Source organism: Gymnogyps californianus, chromosome 11 (genome assembly GCF_018139145.2).
Source record: "Gymnogyps californianus isolate 813 chromosome 11, ASM1813914v2, whole genome shotgun sequence".
Lineage (NCBI taxonomy): Eukaryota > Metazoa > Chordata > Aves > Accipitriformes > Cathartidae > Gymnogyps > Gymnogyps californianus.
In genome coordinates this window covers 8848808-8866983 of record NC_059481.1, presented here as the reverse complement: position 1 = coordinate 8866983, position 18176 = coordinate 8848808, and the positions used below count along the sequence as shown (strand labels likewise).

At 39.0% G+C, this 18176-nt stretch overlaps 1 protein-coding gene across 3 annotated transcripts in view; it reads left to right on the top strand.

Annotated features, from left to right (window-relative positions):
* Positions 1 to 17642, top strand: part of TCF12 (transcription factor 12) — a 174469-nt gene extending 156827 nt beyond the window's left edge. For 2 of the 3 annotated variants that reach the window (XM_050903710.1, XM_050903709.1), the window contains 6 exons: positions 158 to 364; positions 7606 to 7720; positions 8548 to 8719; positions 10039 to 10271; positions 13513 to 13666; positions 15346 to 17642. In XM_050903710.1, the coding sequence (XP_050759667.1) occupies positions 158 to 364; positions 7606 to 7720; positions 8548 to 8719; positions 10039 to 10271; positions 13513 to 13655 (870 nt within the window). In that variant the 3' untranslated portion in view covers positions 13656 to 13666; positions 15346 to 17642. The remainder of the gene's footprint in view (positions 1 to 157; positions 365 to 7605; positions 7721 to 8547; positions 8720 to 10038; positions 10272 to 13512; positions 13667 to 15345) is intronic. The other variant, XM_050903711.1, reaches the window with a different exon arrangement.
* Positions 17643 to 18176: the final 534 nt, after the last annotated feature.

The window sequence follows — 18176 nt, the reverse complement described above, 5'->3', positions numbered from 1 at the left end:
CCTGTTTGTTTGTAGTGCTGGTAGGTGCTTTCAAAGTCTCTTGATACAGCATTTCATCTTCTATCTGTAGTATCGCCGAGGTAGAAACTGTTACAGTATAATGAGTCTGCAGATTTATTCAGTAATGGCTGTTGCTGTCCCTCTTAAATCCCAACAGCAGTCTCGAATGGAGGATCGCTTGGACAGACTCGATGATGCTATTCATGTACTACGAAATCACGCTGTGGGGCCTTCAACAAGCCTGTCAGGTGGCCATGGAGATATACATAGTTTACTGGGACCATCCCACAATGGGCCAATTGGAAGCCTGAATTCAAATTACGGAGCATCTAGCCTTGTAACAACCAACAGACAAGCATCAATGGTAATGCTCTTTTTAAACATGTATCTATTTACGCAAAGCAATTACAGCTGATGCATTTAAATCATCACAGAGCCTAGTGAGTTAAAACTGGACTGTAAGACTAATATTTATCAGGAAGAAACTACTCGAGATTCTCGTGGAGGAAAAGATGGCAGACAACTTGCACCTGCTATGGGTTTCTGATTAGAGGGTCGGGGTGGGGGTGGGCAGAAATGAGGGGGAGGAGAAAGATGGGAAAACTTAGACTTTGGCCTGGTCAGTGGCCCATAAAATCCTGCTGTGACCATATGCAGAAAGCTGAAACTTTCTGCTGAGAGCGTTTCAGCTTATACATGCATTTTTTCCAGATGTGTAATAATTGGCAGAACAGTTTTCTCCTTGAAATGGTGAATAGGGAGATTGAATGGGAAAAGCAGTCGAGAAGGACTGGATTTCAAGTGTTCTGGTCTGGAAAAGCTGTTTATTGTAAATTGGAACTAGTCTTCAATAGCAGATGCTGGCAGAGGACTGGGAGGAAGCTGTTGGAATGTGGAACCATAGTGTGCGCAGGCTCAAAATTTAAACTTTTTTTTCTAAATGAAAAGGAGTTCAAGCACAGCTGTAGTGTGAGTAATAATGAAGAGGAAACAACTTTTAGGTTAATCCCCAAGAAGAGTGAAATAATTCAATCCATCTCTTCTAGTTGCTTTAAAAACGTGAACTGTTCTGAAAAAATGTAGTCGAGCTTTTCATAGATCAGAAATATGTTAAAAGCATTATACAGTACATGAAATCTATTTGTAGCATTGCTCACTTCCCTTTTTCTTCCTTTTCATTCCTCCCTTCTCAAAAATGCTTGAAGGAAACAGAGCTTTTTAAAACATGCTTATTTTAGTGGTGCCATGTGTTTGCATGTTTACAGCGTAATTTTAAAGACCAGTTACATGCTGTGAAAGTTTCTGTTATAAAACAGATTCACAGCTGGGTACTGTGTGATCAAGGCAGAATTTCACCTATCATCAAAATAATTAGGTACCCCAATTGCTGAAGGGTTTGTATTCTATAAAACAGAATTAGTTCCAGGCTCTCCCATTCGCACGTCATACATCCATTTATATTAATTTCAGAACCACTGCGGTAAACATCAAAAAGAACTAGTTACTTTCTATAAGCTGCGTGTGTTTGGGGGCTTTTGGGGAGGGGGGTACTTTCCAAACGCATATCCAACTTTAGGTTTCTATACAAGTTCACGGTTACCTTTAGTAATGAAGTGATGCATAAATACTTTAGAATTTTTTCTTAATACTGCCTCATCGTTAACATTTAAAGAATGTTGTTAAAGGGAAGGTTCTACAGTGTTCTGGGGTAGACTGAAATTTAGTCATACAAAAGAAAACTTTTTCTTCCTAGGTCTTAATGATGTGGGGTAAAGTGAGTGACTGAAATTGCAGTGACAAAATTGTTCTCTATCTGACTTGTGGAACCTTCTGATACTGCTAAGCCAGATACAGTCAAATGCAGATAGTGCTGAAATGTACATAAAAATCTCTGTTTCTCTTTTAAACTAAGCTATGATAAATATTTTATCAACTCAGGGTTGATTAAAATAGAGTGGAAAATGACTCTCCAGAATGAATAAAGGTGCCTTGGTCTGCTGTAGTTTAATGTAGTTGTGTAACTTAAATGTAATACTGATTTGATTTATCACCTAATGATTGATCTGCAGTTTTGATTGAAGGATGCTTGCTGTCTGTTAGAAATAAACCTAGATTAGGAAAATGAAAAAAAGATTTGCTTTTATATTTCATCCTCACAGGGTGAAAAAAGCTTGCAGATCAGTTTTGGCTTGAAAAGTGAGTCAGCTAAAGAATTTCTTGGATTAACCTTTAATTTTGTTACATCAGAATAATTGGCTCCAACAGAAGGCATCCTGTCGTGGCCTTGCCCAGTCCCCAAAGAGTGCCCTTTGACATCATTTGCAATTGCAGGAACTCAGCATGACTTAGGATGGAGTCCTGAAATATGTACAGAGCAGAGCTGGCTGTAGTGGAAACCAAGTGGTTTATTAGCGATGACTGCATTTCAGTAATGCCCCCCAAGTATGAGGTGTAGTTCTTACAGTATTCAATAATCAATTAGTTTCAAATTATACTACTTTGCTGGTTTTTTTTCTTGAAATAGTAAATGTAGGAGAGCAGAGAATTTGACACACAACCTGAACTATAAGAGCTAGACTTTGTTCAGGAATTAAATACTACTTTACTTTAGAAGACCTCCAATAAATTTTAAGCAAATAATGAGTATTGGCTAACGTAGTGAGAAATGTCAACATTGATAAGGGTGTTTACCTGTTTTTGTTTGATGTGCTCGTAGGGTTTTTTGGTCAAGAAATGTTCATTGGGATTCAGCACTAAATGAAACTTCCTTGTCGAGGGGTGGGGGGATCTTTATACAAAACATTTTTGTTATTTAGGAAAAAAAAAGGAAAAAAATTAAATTTAATTTCCCTTGAAGAAGATGATCTTGGCAGAAGGAGCTAGGAAATGAGTAATTTAACTCCTTTTTATGTAATTAGTGTAACCAGACATGGTTTTATTTTAACATTTGCTTAATTTTTGAGCCAGATTTATTTTAAAACTAGTTGACTTCATTTCCTGCTCACTCTGAATGGTCTTGTTTTCTTTTGAGCTGGGCTGGCCATTAGACTTATTCAAATAGATTTTTAATATCTCAAACTCATCAAATATTTGCTAAGCGGCCTTTGAAGTTGATTTGTATTTTATTTCATGTATTATTGAAAAGTTAAGAAGTAATACTCTTTTTGTTCTTATTCAAGCTGCTTTCTATTTGTCATTGTAATACAATGGAAAAAGAACAGCCTGAATTGATTAAAAATAAATAAATAAAAGGCCTGGAAACTCAGTTAAGGATGAAACTCAATCCTTAAGTCACAGGGTTTTTTCCAGGTATAACAGGAATCTAAGAAAATTGGTGATCTCCCTCTTTCTGCCCTGTGTCTGCTGTAGTATAAAAGCATGAAAGGGCAGTTTAAGCTGCTTTGCCAACACCAACCTCTGCTCTTGCTCAAAGCCCTTCCAGTGTTAGTATTTCTCCAGAGAGATTATGCTCCCACTGAACAACTTTGAGCTGTCTGAAGTGTAAAAATCTTGATTCCAAAGCCCTTTTCATTGTCTTAATTATGCTCACCTTAGTTAAAATGATGTTAATGACCATGGCCAAATTGACGAGCTAGTATGGCTTGAAAAGCGTGTCTATTTTTAAATATGCTTAGATAAGTCCTATAGCAAATACGAACAAAGACTGATTTTTTTTTTTTTCTAGTTCTCAAAAGCTTTTATTGCTAAGAGTTCAAAACTAATAATCAAACTGAAGTGTGAGATGCAGAACCAATGTTAACAGGACAAAGGTGGTCCTTTCCCCACGTGTCACTCTCAGTTCTCCTACATGCAGTCATGTGTCGTCAGTTGCCATGATTTGTCTAGTTTTTATTTAGTTGCCAAAAATACTTAACTGGTTTTCTGGTTTCAGATCCCAAATGTTATCACTTAAATCAACTGAAATAAGTTCTGCACTCTTTTTTTTTTTTTTTTTTTAAACTTAGAAGTCTGAGTGTGGCTGGAGATTGTCCTATGTGCAAGTCTTTCTTGAAATGCGTGCAAATAAATACAGTTCACCTGGTAAATTACAACAACTTAAAGTCTTACATACAGGACTAGTGTTTTTCTCAGACTGTGATTTTACTGAGCCTATAACTTGTTTGATTTGCTGAGAATCCTCAATAAGTTTTAGATTGTCATTGTATAGAGAAAATACACGAAGGTGAGTGATTTAAGTATGTTTTTAACAAATGTGTCTATGCTCATTGCTTCTCAGATTTTTCTAAAATATTTTGTCCGTGCAACTGAAAACTTCAGTTTTATGCTGTGTGTGATGCGAATCCAGCCTTTCCGCTGGTCTTCCATTTTGCGTGCCTGAGGCGTGTTTCGGGTTTACTTAAGAGGGATCATGAAAACAAGGCTAAATTAGCTGATGAAAGAATGAATTAACTCCCCAGTTTGTTTGCTTATAAAATTAAATCCTGCGAGTCGTTGTCAGCGGAACGCTAGAATTGTAACGGACCAGGCTTTTAATAGCACCCGATAAAAGCACCGCCTGAGGACGGACGAGTAACGGCCAAGGTGCGAATGGTGGTGAGGTGGGGCGGGGGTTTGGAGGCGCCCAGCTGTATGCTAATGCGGGCAGCGCGCGCCGCCCCGCCCCGCCCCGCGCAGCTGGCGCGCCCCGGCCGCCGCCGCGGGTGCCCCGGGCGAGGGCGGGGGGGGAGCGGACAGCGGGGAAGCGGAATTCGCCAGGAAACGCGAGAGAAACATTTGTGGGAGGAATCGGGTTACAAAGGGAGTTCTGCTAACGTCATTATGCTGAAATAGTCCAGACCGCGGCTGCCAGCTCCTGCCCCCGCCCGGGCCGGGCGGCGGGGGCTGGGAGACGTGCGGGTGCGTTCAGTACCGCTTCTGCAAATATTCGGCAGATATTTCACAAGTATTTTTATAACGGGGATGTTTATAGCACCAGCGTTAGCAAAGAGCGCCCTGACGCCCGAGAGAGAGCCCGAGGAGAAGCTGCAGAGCCGCAAGGAGGTCCCTGCCCCTGGAGCTGGACGTGCACCGCCCCAGCCACCCTTAGTGCTGGGAAATCATTTGACTGAGAATTACTTATAAATAATAATAATAAAACATGTCGCAAGCTTGTTTGTTCTGAAGGCGTCGGAGCCGATGGTGTAAAATGCCTTTCAGAAGACTTAAAGGAAGCCCAGGATTGCACTCCATTGAAATGCAGATGGGGAGAGCCTCCTTTCCTGTGAAGTGGGAGTCAAGGGAAGGAAAAGCAAACTAAATTTTCTAAACTCGAAGTTTAAGATACTAAAGATCCAATTTGATATCTTGAAGCAGTCGCTGATAAGTTGTGCTTATAGGAAACAGAGCTCTTGGCCTTTGTATGGGATACAGTGACTTTCAGCACGTCTTTGGTTTGGGGTTTTTTTTTTGTTTGTTTGCCTGTTTGGATTTTCTAGTACATTGTAGATCAGAGATAAAAATCGATGTTGTGGTCAGTTTTGTAACGCTTCAGCTCTTAAGATTTCTGTATAAATCTTCTTAATCTAAATTGTGTGCTTTGAATTTGTAAGCCTGTTTCAAAGGACTGGAACACGGACTTGAATTCAGGTTTTACTTCTAATCTGTTTTCTGCCTTTATCAGAACTGATTTCCTAATCTATCACTTTTAGATTAGCTCTAGATTTGAAAGTTGCCAGGGTTCTGGCAGCTGCTACATTTGTACACAGCTTTAAGAAATTTTTGCCTTTTTTAAGAAGTAGATTTTGGAACAAACCTGGCCCTGAAGTGATTAATAGTCTGTAGCTTGAATAAAAGCACCCTCATGTGTTAGGAGTAAGCATGACCAGAAGAATAAAATAAAACACACAACCTGCAGGGCAGAATTAGGGAAAGACTCGTTTTTGGAAGTTCAGTGTGGAGAATGAGTTTCACGTTCCCTTTGTAAAGAATTTTGTCTCGTAGGCTGAAAGACCCAGGCTCTGCTCCTTACTCCCAGTGAATTCACGACACTCGTAAGAGCTGAGATGACTGTATCCGTAGTAGAGCTTCTCACAAACAAAGCCTATTACACACAAAGGAAGATAAAATATACTTTAAATAGCAACAGATATTCTGCAGTATACAAGAGGAGATTTTCTGCAGAACAATAGATACAAATAGCAGCCCGGAATGACCTGATACTAGTGGGTTGTTGGGGGGGGGGGTTCCCCCCCTTTCCTTTCTTGTTCCTGTGCGTTAGCTTACAGGAACGAGTGTATATTAAACAAAGGATAAACTTGCATAAGGGTATTTATCTCTCTCTGGGTAAAACCCATACTAAGACATGAAAGGTAAAAGCTGCATTAATTACTCAAGAGGGATTCAAAGCTCAGCAGTTTACTAGGATTGAAGGATTTATTGAAAAACAGTGGTTCTCATGTGTAACTCCAGGCAATAAACCTATTTAATTAAAGGCTTAATCTTCTAGTTGACATGTTTGCTACTGTTCCAATAAAAAGCTTCATCTGTAGCCAGTTTTTGTAACTATACAAATAATAGTAGAATCCCTCATCTTTGTTCAGGTTTTTTAACTGTTTAATTGTATTACGTTGGTTATATTATAAATATTTAAAGGACTTTTGTGTCTTTAGGAATCAAAAGCTTTAAATGGTCTGCGTTCCAAATTATTTAAGTACAGGCAGTGTGTCTTTACCTCTTCCTTTTTCAAACAAAAGAATATTCTTTTTTTATAGAGGTTTGCATTGATAACAGTATTCTGTATTGAGCAGCAGCTTTTTAAGAAATTTGCCTCTTCAAGCTAGGTATGCGCACTCGTAGCTATCTTACATAAGTATCATTAATTCAAGTTTATGCAAAATTAGAATTTTTTAAAGACTTCATCTCAGCGCTTGTTGCTTAGAAATTTAATCGTGACGTATTATGAAGCAGCAGATTAGAAAATACTGAGGTGGTAAGAATAGTTAGATGCCTGGATTATCTTCATACGATAATATCCTGTAATGGGACTAAAGTAAATGTATTTAGCTGAGAAAGGAGGAAAATGAGAGAGAACTATTAAAGTGAATAAAATAGTATTTTTATATTAGATCCAGTTCTTTCTTAATCCTGTTTAAGCAAACAAGTGAGGAGATGTTATTTATATGTTTTATAAATATATGTGTGTACGTATCTGTGTACATGAGTGTAAGGCAGTATACACACCTTTCATGTGTGGTGAAGACCATTATTCCCCATGATTTTCTTTTAAGGATCAAAATGTTATAAATACTAGAGTTGACAGTTGTATTAGTTTAAAGCAATCAAAGGTTAATCAAATCTTATACCCCTCAGGTATAAATCAAGGAGAAAATTGTGTAGTGTTCTGTGGGGAAATACTGAAAAAAATTTTTGCTAGGTTGCTATGTTATTCCAAACAGGTGTTGGTCACTGCTTGAAACGCAGCTTAATCCAGTAGAGTGTGATCAAGTGGTTTAGCGTAACAGCATCTTTCGGCTAAATCTTTCCTTTACTGAGCTAGAACTTTAACTCTGGTCTCTAATCCAGCAAATACTTTAAGTCTTTTAAACTTCTATTTTTAGACTATTTCTTTGAATCACATCTTTAATAGAAATGTTTGCTTTGCTTTAGGTTGGGACGCATCGGGAAGAAAGTGTCAGCCTCAACAGCAACCATTCAGTTCTTCCCAGTACAGTTTCTGCTCAGAGCACAGAACTAAATCATAAAACACAAGAAAGCTACAGAGGTAACTTTCCAGCAATATTAAATGCTGAACAGGGTCTGCAATAATCCAGAGCCAGTGAGGCTGTAGATCTTGGTAAACTTGCATCAACAACATAGATAACGTTGAGAAATAAAAATTAATTATAAGTCCTATAAACCACCACTGTTAGGGATTCCCGCAACAGTTTTGAGGGCATCCCTGTGTCAGACTTGTCCCAGTATAGTTTCAGCAGAAGACTCTGCATTACGGCCGCATTCTTCTGGCTTAAGGAGCCATAATGCCATTTGCAGTACTGCAGCCGTTTCCGAATGAGCCGGGAGGGTTGCGGAGTGAGCTGAGGCCAGACTTCAGTCTAGGCAATAAGAGGAAGTCGTTCCGCACAGGTGTTTACAGTTCCCTCAGTTTTTAGCCTGAAGTAGTAAGCTATAGAAAACACAAGTCAGCTTCTCGGTTAGCATGCTTGCACCTTTTAGGGAGGTGTGTGTTGCACATTTGGCCTAAGCCCAAGCCTCAATGTCAGGGCGGCTCTGCCTTTAAATTTGCAGCCCAGACATGAGGTGCAAGTTTCCTTACTTCGCTAAATGTCCTTTTGTCTTTAACAGTGTTTTTCTTAGATGAAGCTGTTACTGATCAAGCTGCTGTATGAATTGCAATCCCTTTACAAGCCATGACACATGTCCAAGTACAGCAGTGTTACCAGGATTTCTCTTGTTGTGTTGCCAGAGTGTAGCTCCTGTTGTCTTCCCAGACTTCTGCTCAGCTCTGGCCTCCCATCGACAGTATCTGCTTGAGATTCCCTTAAATGTTCCACTCCTGTGATACTCATACTGACCTCTGGTTGCTTGCAGCGTTGTCAGGTGGCTTACAGAGCCAGTCTGTGGCTATAGGTCCAACAGAAATCAAGTCTGAACATAAGGAGAAGGATGAAAATATACATGAACCCCCCTCATCGGATGACATGAAATCAGATGATGAGTCCTCCCAGAAGGATATCAAGGTCTCATCTAGAGGCAGAACAAGGTGGGTTGCTGACATGACCTAGAGAATTTGTGCTTCGTTAATGCTCTGTCGCATGTTGTCCATACGTTTGATAAGTTTATTTCAAGGCTTTTGTGTTCCCTCAGTGCATATATTAATAGGCAGCTGAAATAGATAAAGATTACAGTATTTGTATCTATTTAAATACAAGATAGAGGATTTTCTGGGAAAAATCACCTGAAAAGTGTGCATTCCTTTACGTTAGTGCCTTGCCTAGTATCTGCCTGTACATATAAGTAGTAGAAGATTCCAGGGCCCTGCCCAGCACAGAGGGTGGGAGAATGTTAGAAATTTGTGATACTTTGTACCTGGGCCAGGGCTGCGCTTCTGAATGTGAGCCAGTAGTGATGGAGAGCGGCAGCCTGATAACCCAGAGGCTGGGGTGAAGACAACAAGTAAATACCCTTTTTAAACACTTTGTCCCCTCCCAAGCCACGGACAAAAAACCTGGAGCTGACACCGGGTAAAATGCTTCTGGATCTGCCTGACAGGCCTGACACAGGCATTGAAATTTGAGGTAACAGTAAACAATCAGAATCTTGCAGCCACAGGCAGCGGAGTCTGTACCATCACGTGTGTCTAATGGCATTTTAGCATATTAATTTTAGTAGAGCAGAGGTTTTGCACAGTTTTAGACTGAATTGGACAGTCCTATATTAAAAAAAAAAAGGCTATGCAACTTGATATCATCATTTGAAGTGATACAAGAATTCTAAATAGAAGTTTAGCTCTACACTGGGTATTAGAAGAAAAAATAGTTCTAAAATTGGCCGGTAAGGTCTTTAACAAAACTGAAACTTTTTAATAAGCACATTAAATTGAAAATTACTTGAATGCCTTTTTATATAAGCTGGTATATTGGAAACTAGCAGAAACTATTGTTGAAAATGATTTATTCTTCACCTGACAAGATGGCTGAGTTCTCTCTTAACTATTTGAACATTCGTCAGTAATTGAGTGAAGTGGTGGTTTGGGTACATCTTTTGCTTCAAGGGGCAGCATGTTGCCACTACTTTTCCTAGAGATGTTTACCATCTGTAGACAATATTCTGTGGATATTCTTCAGGCAGAAACCATTTAACATTTATTTTCAGGAAAAGGCAGGAACAGCAAGAATTACCTTGAATACTTGAGCATTGATATCTAACGCTTTCTTAGTTGTCTAAATATACTTCAATATGAAGTAGATGAAGTGGGAAGAAGTTTAATTTCGTTAACTGAAAATTTTGAACCAGCAGCAGGATCACTTGTTTTAAACACCAGTGATATTTCAATATACTTTTATTTATACTTTCTTGCAGCAGTACTAATGAAGATGAGGATTTAAACCCAGAGCAGAAAATAGAAAGAGAAAAGGAGAGGAGAATGGCAAATAACGCTAGAGAACGTTTGCGTGTACGAGATATTAATGAGGCGTTTAAAGAACTTGGCCGTATGTGTCAGCTTCATCTGAAGAGTGAAAAACCACAGACGAAACTGCTTATTCTTCACCAGGCTGTGGCAGTCATCCTCAGTCTAGAGCAGCAAGTCAGAGGTCAGTAGCCTGTCATCGTGCTGTGGCAGTTTGCATGGTAGCTTTGCTCGGGGAACAGTGCAGCTAGATGCTCAAGTTACTAAAAGTATGTTTGCTGTTCTGTAACGATGTTGAAGTTCTTTAGGAAAAGCAAAGAATTACTTCTTTTTATTTTAAAGGGGGGGGAGAAGGTGGGTATGAGGTTTATACTTTGATCTTTCTTTTTTTCCCATGTGCAATTAGCCATCTCTTCACCTATGTTTACAAGGTAAATTGATTAATTAAAATATTGACACATCTTGCTTTAAATTGTAACAAGTACTTATTTAGTAGTACAAAAGCTTTAGCAAAAATAAGAGATCTGTTTTAAGATGAACCCCACATAATTGAAATACTAAAATGCAGTGAATTTAACTGCATTTACTTAGGTTTTTACATTAAACTGGGGAGGAGGGAGGAAACCTACTTCTACTTTAATTGAATCAGGGCTGGTTTTGCATGTATTTTCTTTCCCTGATTCCTTTAAATTTTTCCAGGAAAGAAATAATAGGCCTATTGGTAGGTGCAGAAGGAAGAATTCTTTGTGCAGTTTGCTCTCTTAAGGAAAGATAGTTCTAGGGATCACGTTTAGTTCTTCAGCTGTTCCGTTCTCGTGTGCTGGTGAAGCTACAGTTGACTTTTAATCTTCTTTTAAACTTGCGTCAAAGACATGTTAAAGTTCTGAGGCACCTTGCTTTAACTTTTGGTCAGGCGGTTGGACTAGATGATCATTGTAGGCGCCTTCCAACTGAAATATTCTATTCTGCGTAGCTGGCGCTTAAACGGGTGAGCGTCCTCATGTTTTGCTGTTTTGGACTAGCGAATAACCATCTTCCTTGGTGTCTCGCTGATGGAGGTGCATCAAGTGACTGGAAAAGTCCTTCAGACGTGGATGTTGTCAGTGCTTATGCACTGGATGTCGTATATGCTTAATGCGCTACGTCTTTGAATCACTGATGTCACTGAATGATGTCAGTGTTTTATTTTGGTGTACCTTGTTTTTACTTCCATTTCCTAATTCGTTGCTTGCATTTTGCACAGGAGATCAAAGCAATTGTTAAAAGTTTATTGAAAGTGACAAAGTGAATAACTTAACACGAGCTTATGTACTTTGTAGTAAGGATGAGATGCTATGTTTTCAGGCAGAGTTTTACTGACCCGGTTTTTAATAAAGAAATGCACTGTCTCCAGTCCGAGTTCTTCCAAGGCATATAGAGCAACTCGTTACTCGGCAGATGAGACACCAGCTAGTGCCGTGGTAAAGCCCTATGTTAGCATCTCTGAGACTTCGGTCTTGGGAGTTGTTTTGGTCTGAAAATGTTTGCCATAGTCTGGAAGATAAGGTTGAATATTATGAAGAAGTCAGGATAACATTAATCAAGCATGGTTTTTTAATGTTTAAAAACCATCAAGTCCATCTCCCTGCTCTCACAGATTCTGTAATCCACAGAAAGCTCTGTGTGAAAATTAGTAAAATCACTTTTGCCTTGGTCAGAGGTTGCTTCCGAACCTTCTGTTTCTGCTAGAAATCTTCTTCTAAATGTACTTACAGTTACATCGGACCTATTCTACAGGCAGTGTAAATTGAGAGCTTCTCCTTCCTCACGTTTACATCTCGCCTTCTACTCTCTGTGCATGTGAGGAAGCCTATCGCAAGCACACGGTGCCTCCTGTGAGAGAGGCTGTGCTCCCCATTTTCTCTCGCCCGTCTTTCTTTGCACCTGTTCTGGAAGTGAGTGACTGGAGCTTTGTGTGGCGCCCAGAGGAGCTTTCACCAGTGCATTATATAATTGCGTAAACAATTTCCTCTCTCTGCTGGTAATGAAGCTGCTCATTTTGTGATTGGTGCTATTCAAAATGAAACATTTCAGATTTTAAGCTCTAACTGTAGGCTAGCATTTTTGTCTCCATTTCCTAAGTCAGTATAAATTAACTTCCTCTCAAAGTTTCCACAGAATTAAATCTTCTTTAAAACTTGAAGGCAAGCCACATTTAAACAAAGAAAACTGTGATTAAGAAAAGTTAGCAGGTTTTTTCCCCAGTAGACTCTTTGGGAGTGCTCATCCTTCGGAAATGCAGTAGGAGGCTGTTGATAATGACTTGAGTGAAAGCAGAATTAGCGAGTCCATCCAAAATTGCCTCTGTCAGATTAGCTAGATTCTACCCCTTGTAAAATGCACAGGGGTCAGCAAACTGCAATTACTAGAGGGGCGCCTGTGCAGTTCAAGAGAAGGGCTTGTGCTGTCTGTTCAGTTTTGGCAGTCTCCTTACAGGTAAAATTGTATCTGCAGCCAGATAGAAATTCTGCAAAACAGAATTCACCGACAGCTAGAAAAATTATCTCAAAACGTTGATTGAACGTTGATTAAGTTCAGCGTGCGCTGGTAGAATATGCTACACGCTTTTTTTGTGTTTCTGGCCATTGTGATCTACATCTCTTATGTTTTGATTCATGAAAAGCCATTTTGAAGAACAGAAACAGATGACTTCTAGAAACTGTCATTATTTGAAAACTAGATCCAAATCTACATCTGTTGAAGCTAATTGGGGAAGTGGAAACATACTGATGGAAATATCTTGATAGCTAGTCCACAACTGGCGATTAGAAAGTACTGACTTTAATGTGAGAGGAAATATGGTTTGAAAAGAAGTAATCCTTCTGCTCTGTGTGACTGTCACCATATTCTTTCGATTTAAACAAGATGGGCACAAGGTGATTTCACAGACTTGAGGGTATGAAGAGAACTATCGACTTAGGACGTTCTACCTCTCCTGTTCTAACAGCAGGCTAATGCTTAAGGAGAAAAAAGAAGCAGTAACATTACTAAAACTAGTGTGATGTCAGTAAGGTTGGTATGACTTCAACATACCAAGAAAACACAGCAATCTCTGTTTTATTACACTGTAAATTACAAGCAGTTCTCATTTTGCACTTGAGCAACTTCTGGTGACAAGGGAGGCGCTTTCCTAAAATTTTTCGAAGGTGTATGTAGACAGCTAGTAAAGTTTGTTTGCTTGCTTGTTTTTAAATCCCAGCGTAGGAGATGCCTGGTAGGATTTTCAGTAGTGCTTGTCTGCCGCTTTAGACACCTGCATTTTAACACAGGGACGTAAGTAGATAGAAGAGGGAAGCTGCCTGGCTATTTTTACTACAGTGGTTAATGTATCGATATTCCCCTTGGTATCAGCGTATGGGATGTTAAGAACCATTTTTCTGTTACAGAACGAAACCTAAACCCTAAAGCAGCCTGCCTTAAGAGAAGGGAAGAAGAAAAAGTTTCTGCCGTATCGGCAGAGCCGCCAACACCACACCCAGGAAGCCACCCTGGCCTGAGTGAAACTACCAACCCTATGGGTCATATGTGAACACCAGCCAGGTACATCTCTTGTCTAGAGGGGAATGGCTCTTGTTGCTTGTTACTGGCTAAAATTTGGGAGATCTAGGTATGTGTATTCTTAGTTACTGAGCTGCCACTAGCACCACGCTGCTTTGTGCTGCTAAGTACTTTCGTATCTCTGAGCATAAGCAAAAGCATGCAGATTTGTTTAGTTTTATAACAAAACAAAACCCCAAGAAATTGTCGTTTAAAGTCTCTTCATTTCCATGCGTTGTTGCCAGTGGCTACATCTCTTGGCTCAGGTGGCCTTCTTGGCATGACATCAGAGGAATAGTTAACAGCTTGCTAGATAAGCCAAGCATAATAGAGATGAATTATACATCTTTAAATGGTCTAAATATCACATTAGTTCATTTAAAAATCCATGTCTTGTTGCCCAGTGCTGATACAAACACTTACAGAGACTTCTCATCTCAAAGAGATTTGCTGTCTGGCTTAAGGCCAGTCACGCTAACTCGTATCATTTGCCCAACAGAGATTGCTAACTCTCTTAAGTCACAGTCTGTATTAGTGAAGATAGTCAAGATTTAAAAAGTAATGTTTTCAGCTTGGCGAGATCAGTCAGTGTTTCCAAAAGCCCCTTGTAGTCCAATACGCAGTAGTTCATTTAAAACATGCTGATGGGGAGGCCTTACAGGAATATTACTCTTTTGGGCTTATTACGTGTTGTTGGGTGGGTGGCGTTTTTAAATACTTGAGAAAAACTTGATTTTGAGAAGAAAAAATTCTGAGTATTCCATGTCTTTTAAAACAGTAGAACTGTTGCCACTTTCAAAACGAGTAAGAGATTGGGTTCAATGCCCTTACTTGAATCCGTAACTTTACTAAATTTTATGTTTTGGGAGGTTTGTTGTTATTGTGTATGTAGACTGTTTTGCTTCTATTTTAGCTTAAGGTAAAGGCATGCATCTTGCCAGAATGTATCCTGTGGAAGTTTATTATTCCCTGGTGTTCCTTAGAAAGCAGCAAAATGGCATTCAGACCAAGCCTTATTCGAGTCAGTACTTTTCCCCATCCCTTACAGGCAGCTTCTTTCTTCATAAACGAAACGGGTTTTCTTTTTAGGAAAACGAGGTGCTTTGAATTTCTTTAATTTGTCTTATTTCATACCAGAGCAATAGGCTACTTCTAAATTGTCAGATTAATTCTTGATTTACAGCAGACTTTATAGTCTGTTCTTGCCATATTAATACAATGAACCACTTTCAAAAGTTTATTATATCTTTGCTTTTTTAATAGCAATAATTTTGTAAGATGACTAAAGCGTGAGGTAGACATGAGAAGGCTGTCACAGGCTCATTAGGTATGTGGCAATGCGTACCTTCAACAGTAGCGATTAAATTAGGTACTGTCTCGTGCTTCTTTTAGAGTACAAAGTCAAACACAAATCAAAGGTCTGAGATTTGCAGATTATTCTTTCTCCCAGATCCAGAGAGTCCTAATAGAATGTTTCTGAGAGTAAACCGCTCAATGTATCGTACTCGATGGGGATATCTCTGGGAAGAAGGATTTCAAGGCCTCTCGGTGTGATTTTCTTTTGCACTTAACTGACTGAAAATGCCATAAGATACAGTTTAAATTAGTTCTCTAGTGTTGATGATATGCTTCTTGCTGATTCTCTTCCTAATACCCCTTTCTTCTCCCAAATTTCTTTCTAGAATTCCAGAATTATTGGTAGGATACAGAGAAGGTGACCTTTCTTCACAAGGACACAGACAACTAACGTTATATGAAGACACAAACCTGACAGGAGAAAACACTTGAAGCAAGAAACCCAAATGCAATCTTATGATCAAAGCTACTGGTCAACACCTGCATCAGGATTGAAGATACAAGAACTTCAGACAGAATTTCAGCCCATGAAATACTCTGAACATATCATTCTGTTGCAAGCAGTGTGTCGCTTCTGCACAATCAGAGACTGTTGTGATCTCTCCACTCATTGTGGAAGTTGCCTTGTGCCTAAACTGAATTGACAAATGCATTGTAACTACAAATTTTATTTATTGTTATGGAACTGTAAAGGTCTACATATAAAGGGAAAAGTTAACATGTTAAAAGCTGATAAAATTTCAGCTGGATGCCAGCATTTACTGAAGCTGTTCACATTCAGAGAACAAAGCAGTGACAACCGTCGACCCGTAGCATTCCCAGCATACCTATTAGTGTCTTAAAAAAGGAAGGGAAAAGTCTCTTGTTGTCCTTTCCTCTCCTTTTGCCATACGACTAGTGTTTTCCATGCAATAGGAAACTCTTCCTTGGTATAGCTTTTTTTATGTTATTTTTGGTCTCCGGTAATCTGAACAGTTATGGTCATAGTTCCCCTTCCATACTGAGCTCCGTGCTTCAAGCCAGTAAGAGGCCTCCTGAAGGCTGCAGGCAGGAGCAATACTGTGACCATAACATTGCTTGGATTTAAAAAGTGATTTTTATTTTCCCTCAGACTTTCCTCAAACGTTGTTTGTTTGTTTTTTTTCCTAATTATAAACAAAACCTTTTTAGGCTTCTAGGCTTCATAGTAAAGCTTGTAACGTGAAGTGTAAATTGGGTGGGGAGAATCTACTTTGTTAGAGTTGCTTTGTTTTCCAAGCAGTAAGTACTACATATAGTACATGTAAAGTGTTAGCTGTACGTAAGCACAAAATGCATTAAAATACAAAGGAGATTTTTTCAGGCTGTAATTTTGGTGAATAGTAAAATCCTAAATTCACCGTGGCAGGTAGTGTGATGATATAACCACCAGCAAGGTGGGCTTACTTACGTAACGGAATATAAGAGCAATGGTCACCAATTTTTCCTTACTGTATACATTAATTATCTTGTCATTTTTGTATGGCTTGTCAGTGGAGAAAAAAAAAATAGTGTGAATCAAATGCAAACAAATGACCCCCTCCCAAGCCATATTAGCATTAAACCTTTAGCTGTTTCTCCACCAGAACGGTGTCCGTAAGTATTCCTTTGTCACAGATGTGTTGAAATGCTTAAAATCCCTTTGAACTTCCATGGAAACTGTCTTCCACTGCAATGACCATGGGAGGAAATTTCCTAAGCCAAGGTTGTCTGAGCTATTGTTTATATAGTGCATCTTTCATCACTGGCAATTGGTTCACACACAAAACAGGAACAAAACAATAATTTTTATGAAGTCATTTAATTTGAAAGAACAAAAGATGGATTGTTAAAATAAACTAATGAATTTAAGCTCATGTTTTGGATGGTTCCTAACAAAACAGTTTGTGGAATTACTGGACTCATTTCTCTTTAATTTGCATATATCATCAAATAATACCTGATTATATCTGTGGCCTTGTTCTTCATTTCAGTGTTTATCAGCTAAACAAATTTGTTGCTTATGACGTGTGAAAGTGATCACGTGCCACTGCCTGGCCTTTTTCCTTCTAAGCTTGTTGTCTTTTTGGCTATATTAGACTTTGCAGTATGCCCAGAAGCTTTCCTTCATAAAATAGAAAGAAAAAAACATTTGGCTTATTTTTCACTGTAGCTAGTCTTTTATACAATAATCTTGTAAGAAAATTTCTTGAATTCTAAATATTACTCTTTCTAGATTTTTGAAATCGAAAAAGTTTTCAGTAAAAAGTTTCTTACTTTATTTTACTATATTAGGTAGTAAAAATGTAGGGTTATTTACCATAACCTGTTCATTAATATCAGAAATTTACAATAGCATTGTAAGACCATAGTAGGGTTCTAGCATACCGTGTAGTACCTATGGAGTATTGTAAGAGCTAATTGTCCGAGATGAATTGCTTCTCATCTTGTTCTCCAGTTTCCATTGTTGGTTTATTGCAGATTTGTACCCTGTGTCAAATTTCAAGGTATTGCTGATAAACCTTTCCAACCAGCAGCAAGAAGTTCAAAAAAATTTCTGTCAATGTAACAGAAAACACTATGTATATAACATTTATGTAGCAATAAATGTGCCATCTTTTTTTAACATGGTAAATCAGTGAGTTTTTTAAATTTCTCTCTCCTCATAGGTGATGTGTTGCTTGAAAAACACCGGCAAAAACAGCTGCTGCCTTTATCTGAATAAAACTTAACGTTCTCAAGGTACACAGCATAAGTTGCCGGCACAAGAAGCGGTGTTGCTACTCCCTGTGAAGCCACTACAGAAATTCCCAGCGAGCTGAGGAGGAGCAGTACCTAACCTACGTTTGCTGCTGCGCAGAAAGGGGATTGCACAGGCAAATAGCAAAGCGGGCGCAGAAGTTGATCCCATAGGCATATGCCTCCTGCTACGTCTTGTTCCTTGACTTTGCCTGTCCTTAAGATAGGTTTCTAAGATCGAAGCCCCTTCTGTGCATTGAAGTTCAGTACTGAGTTACTTCTGAATTGATTGATGCATCGACAGAGGTTTTAGGAAAAAAAGAGGGGGGGAAAAGGTCTGTAGCTTAAGCTTGAAATTAAAATTTTCACATTTTCTACAATTTTTCCTTCTGCGAGTGCAAACAAAAGAAAATGGAAGTGT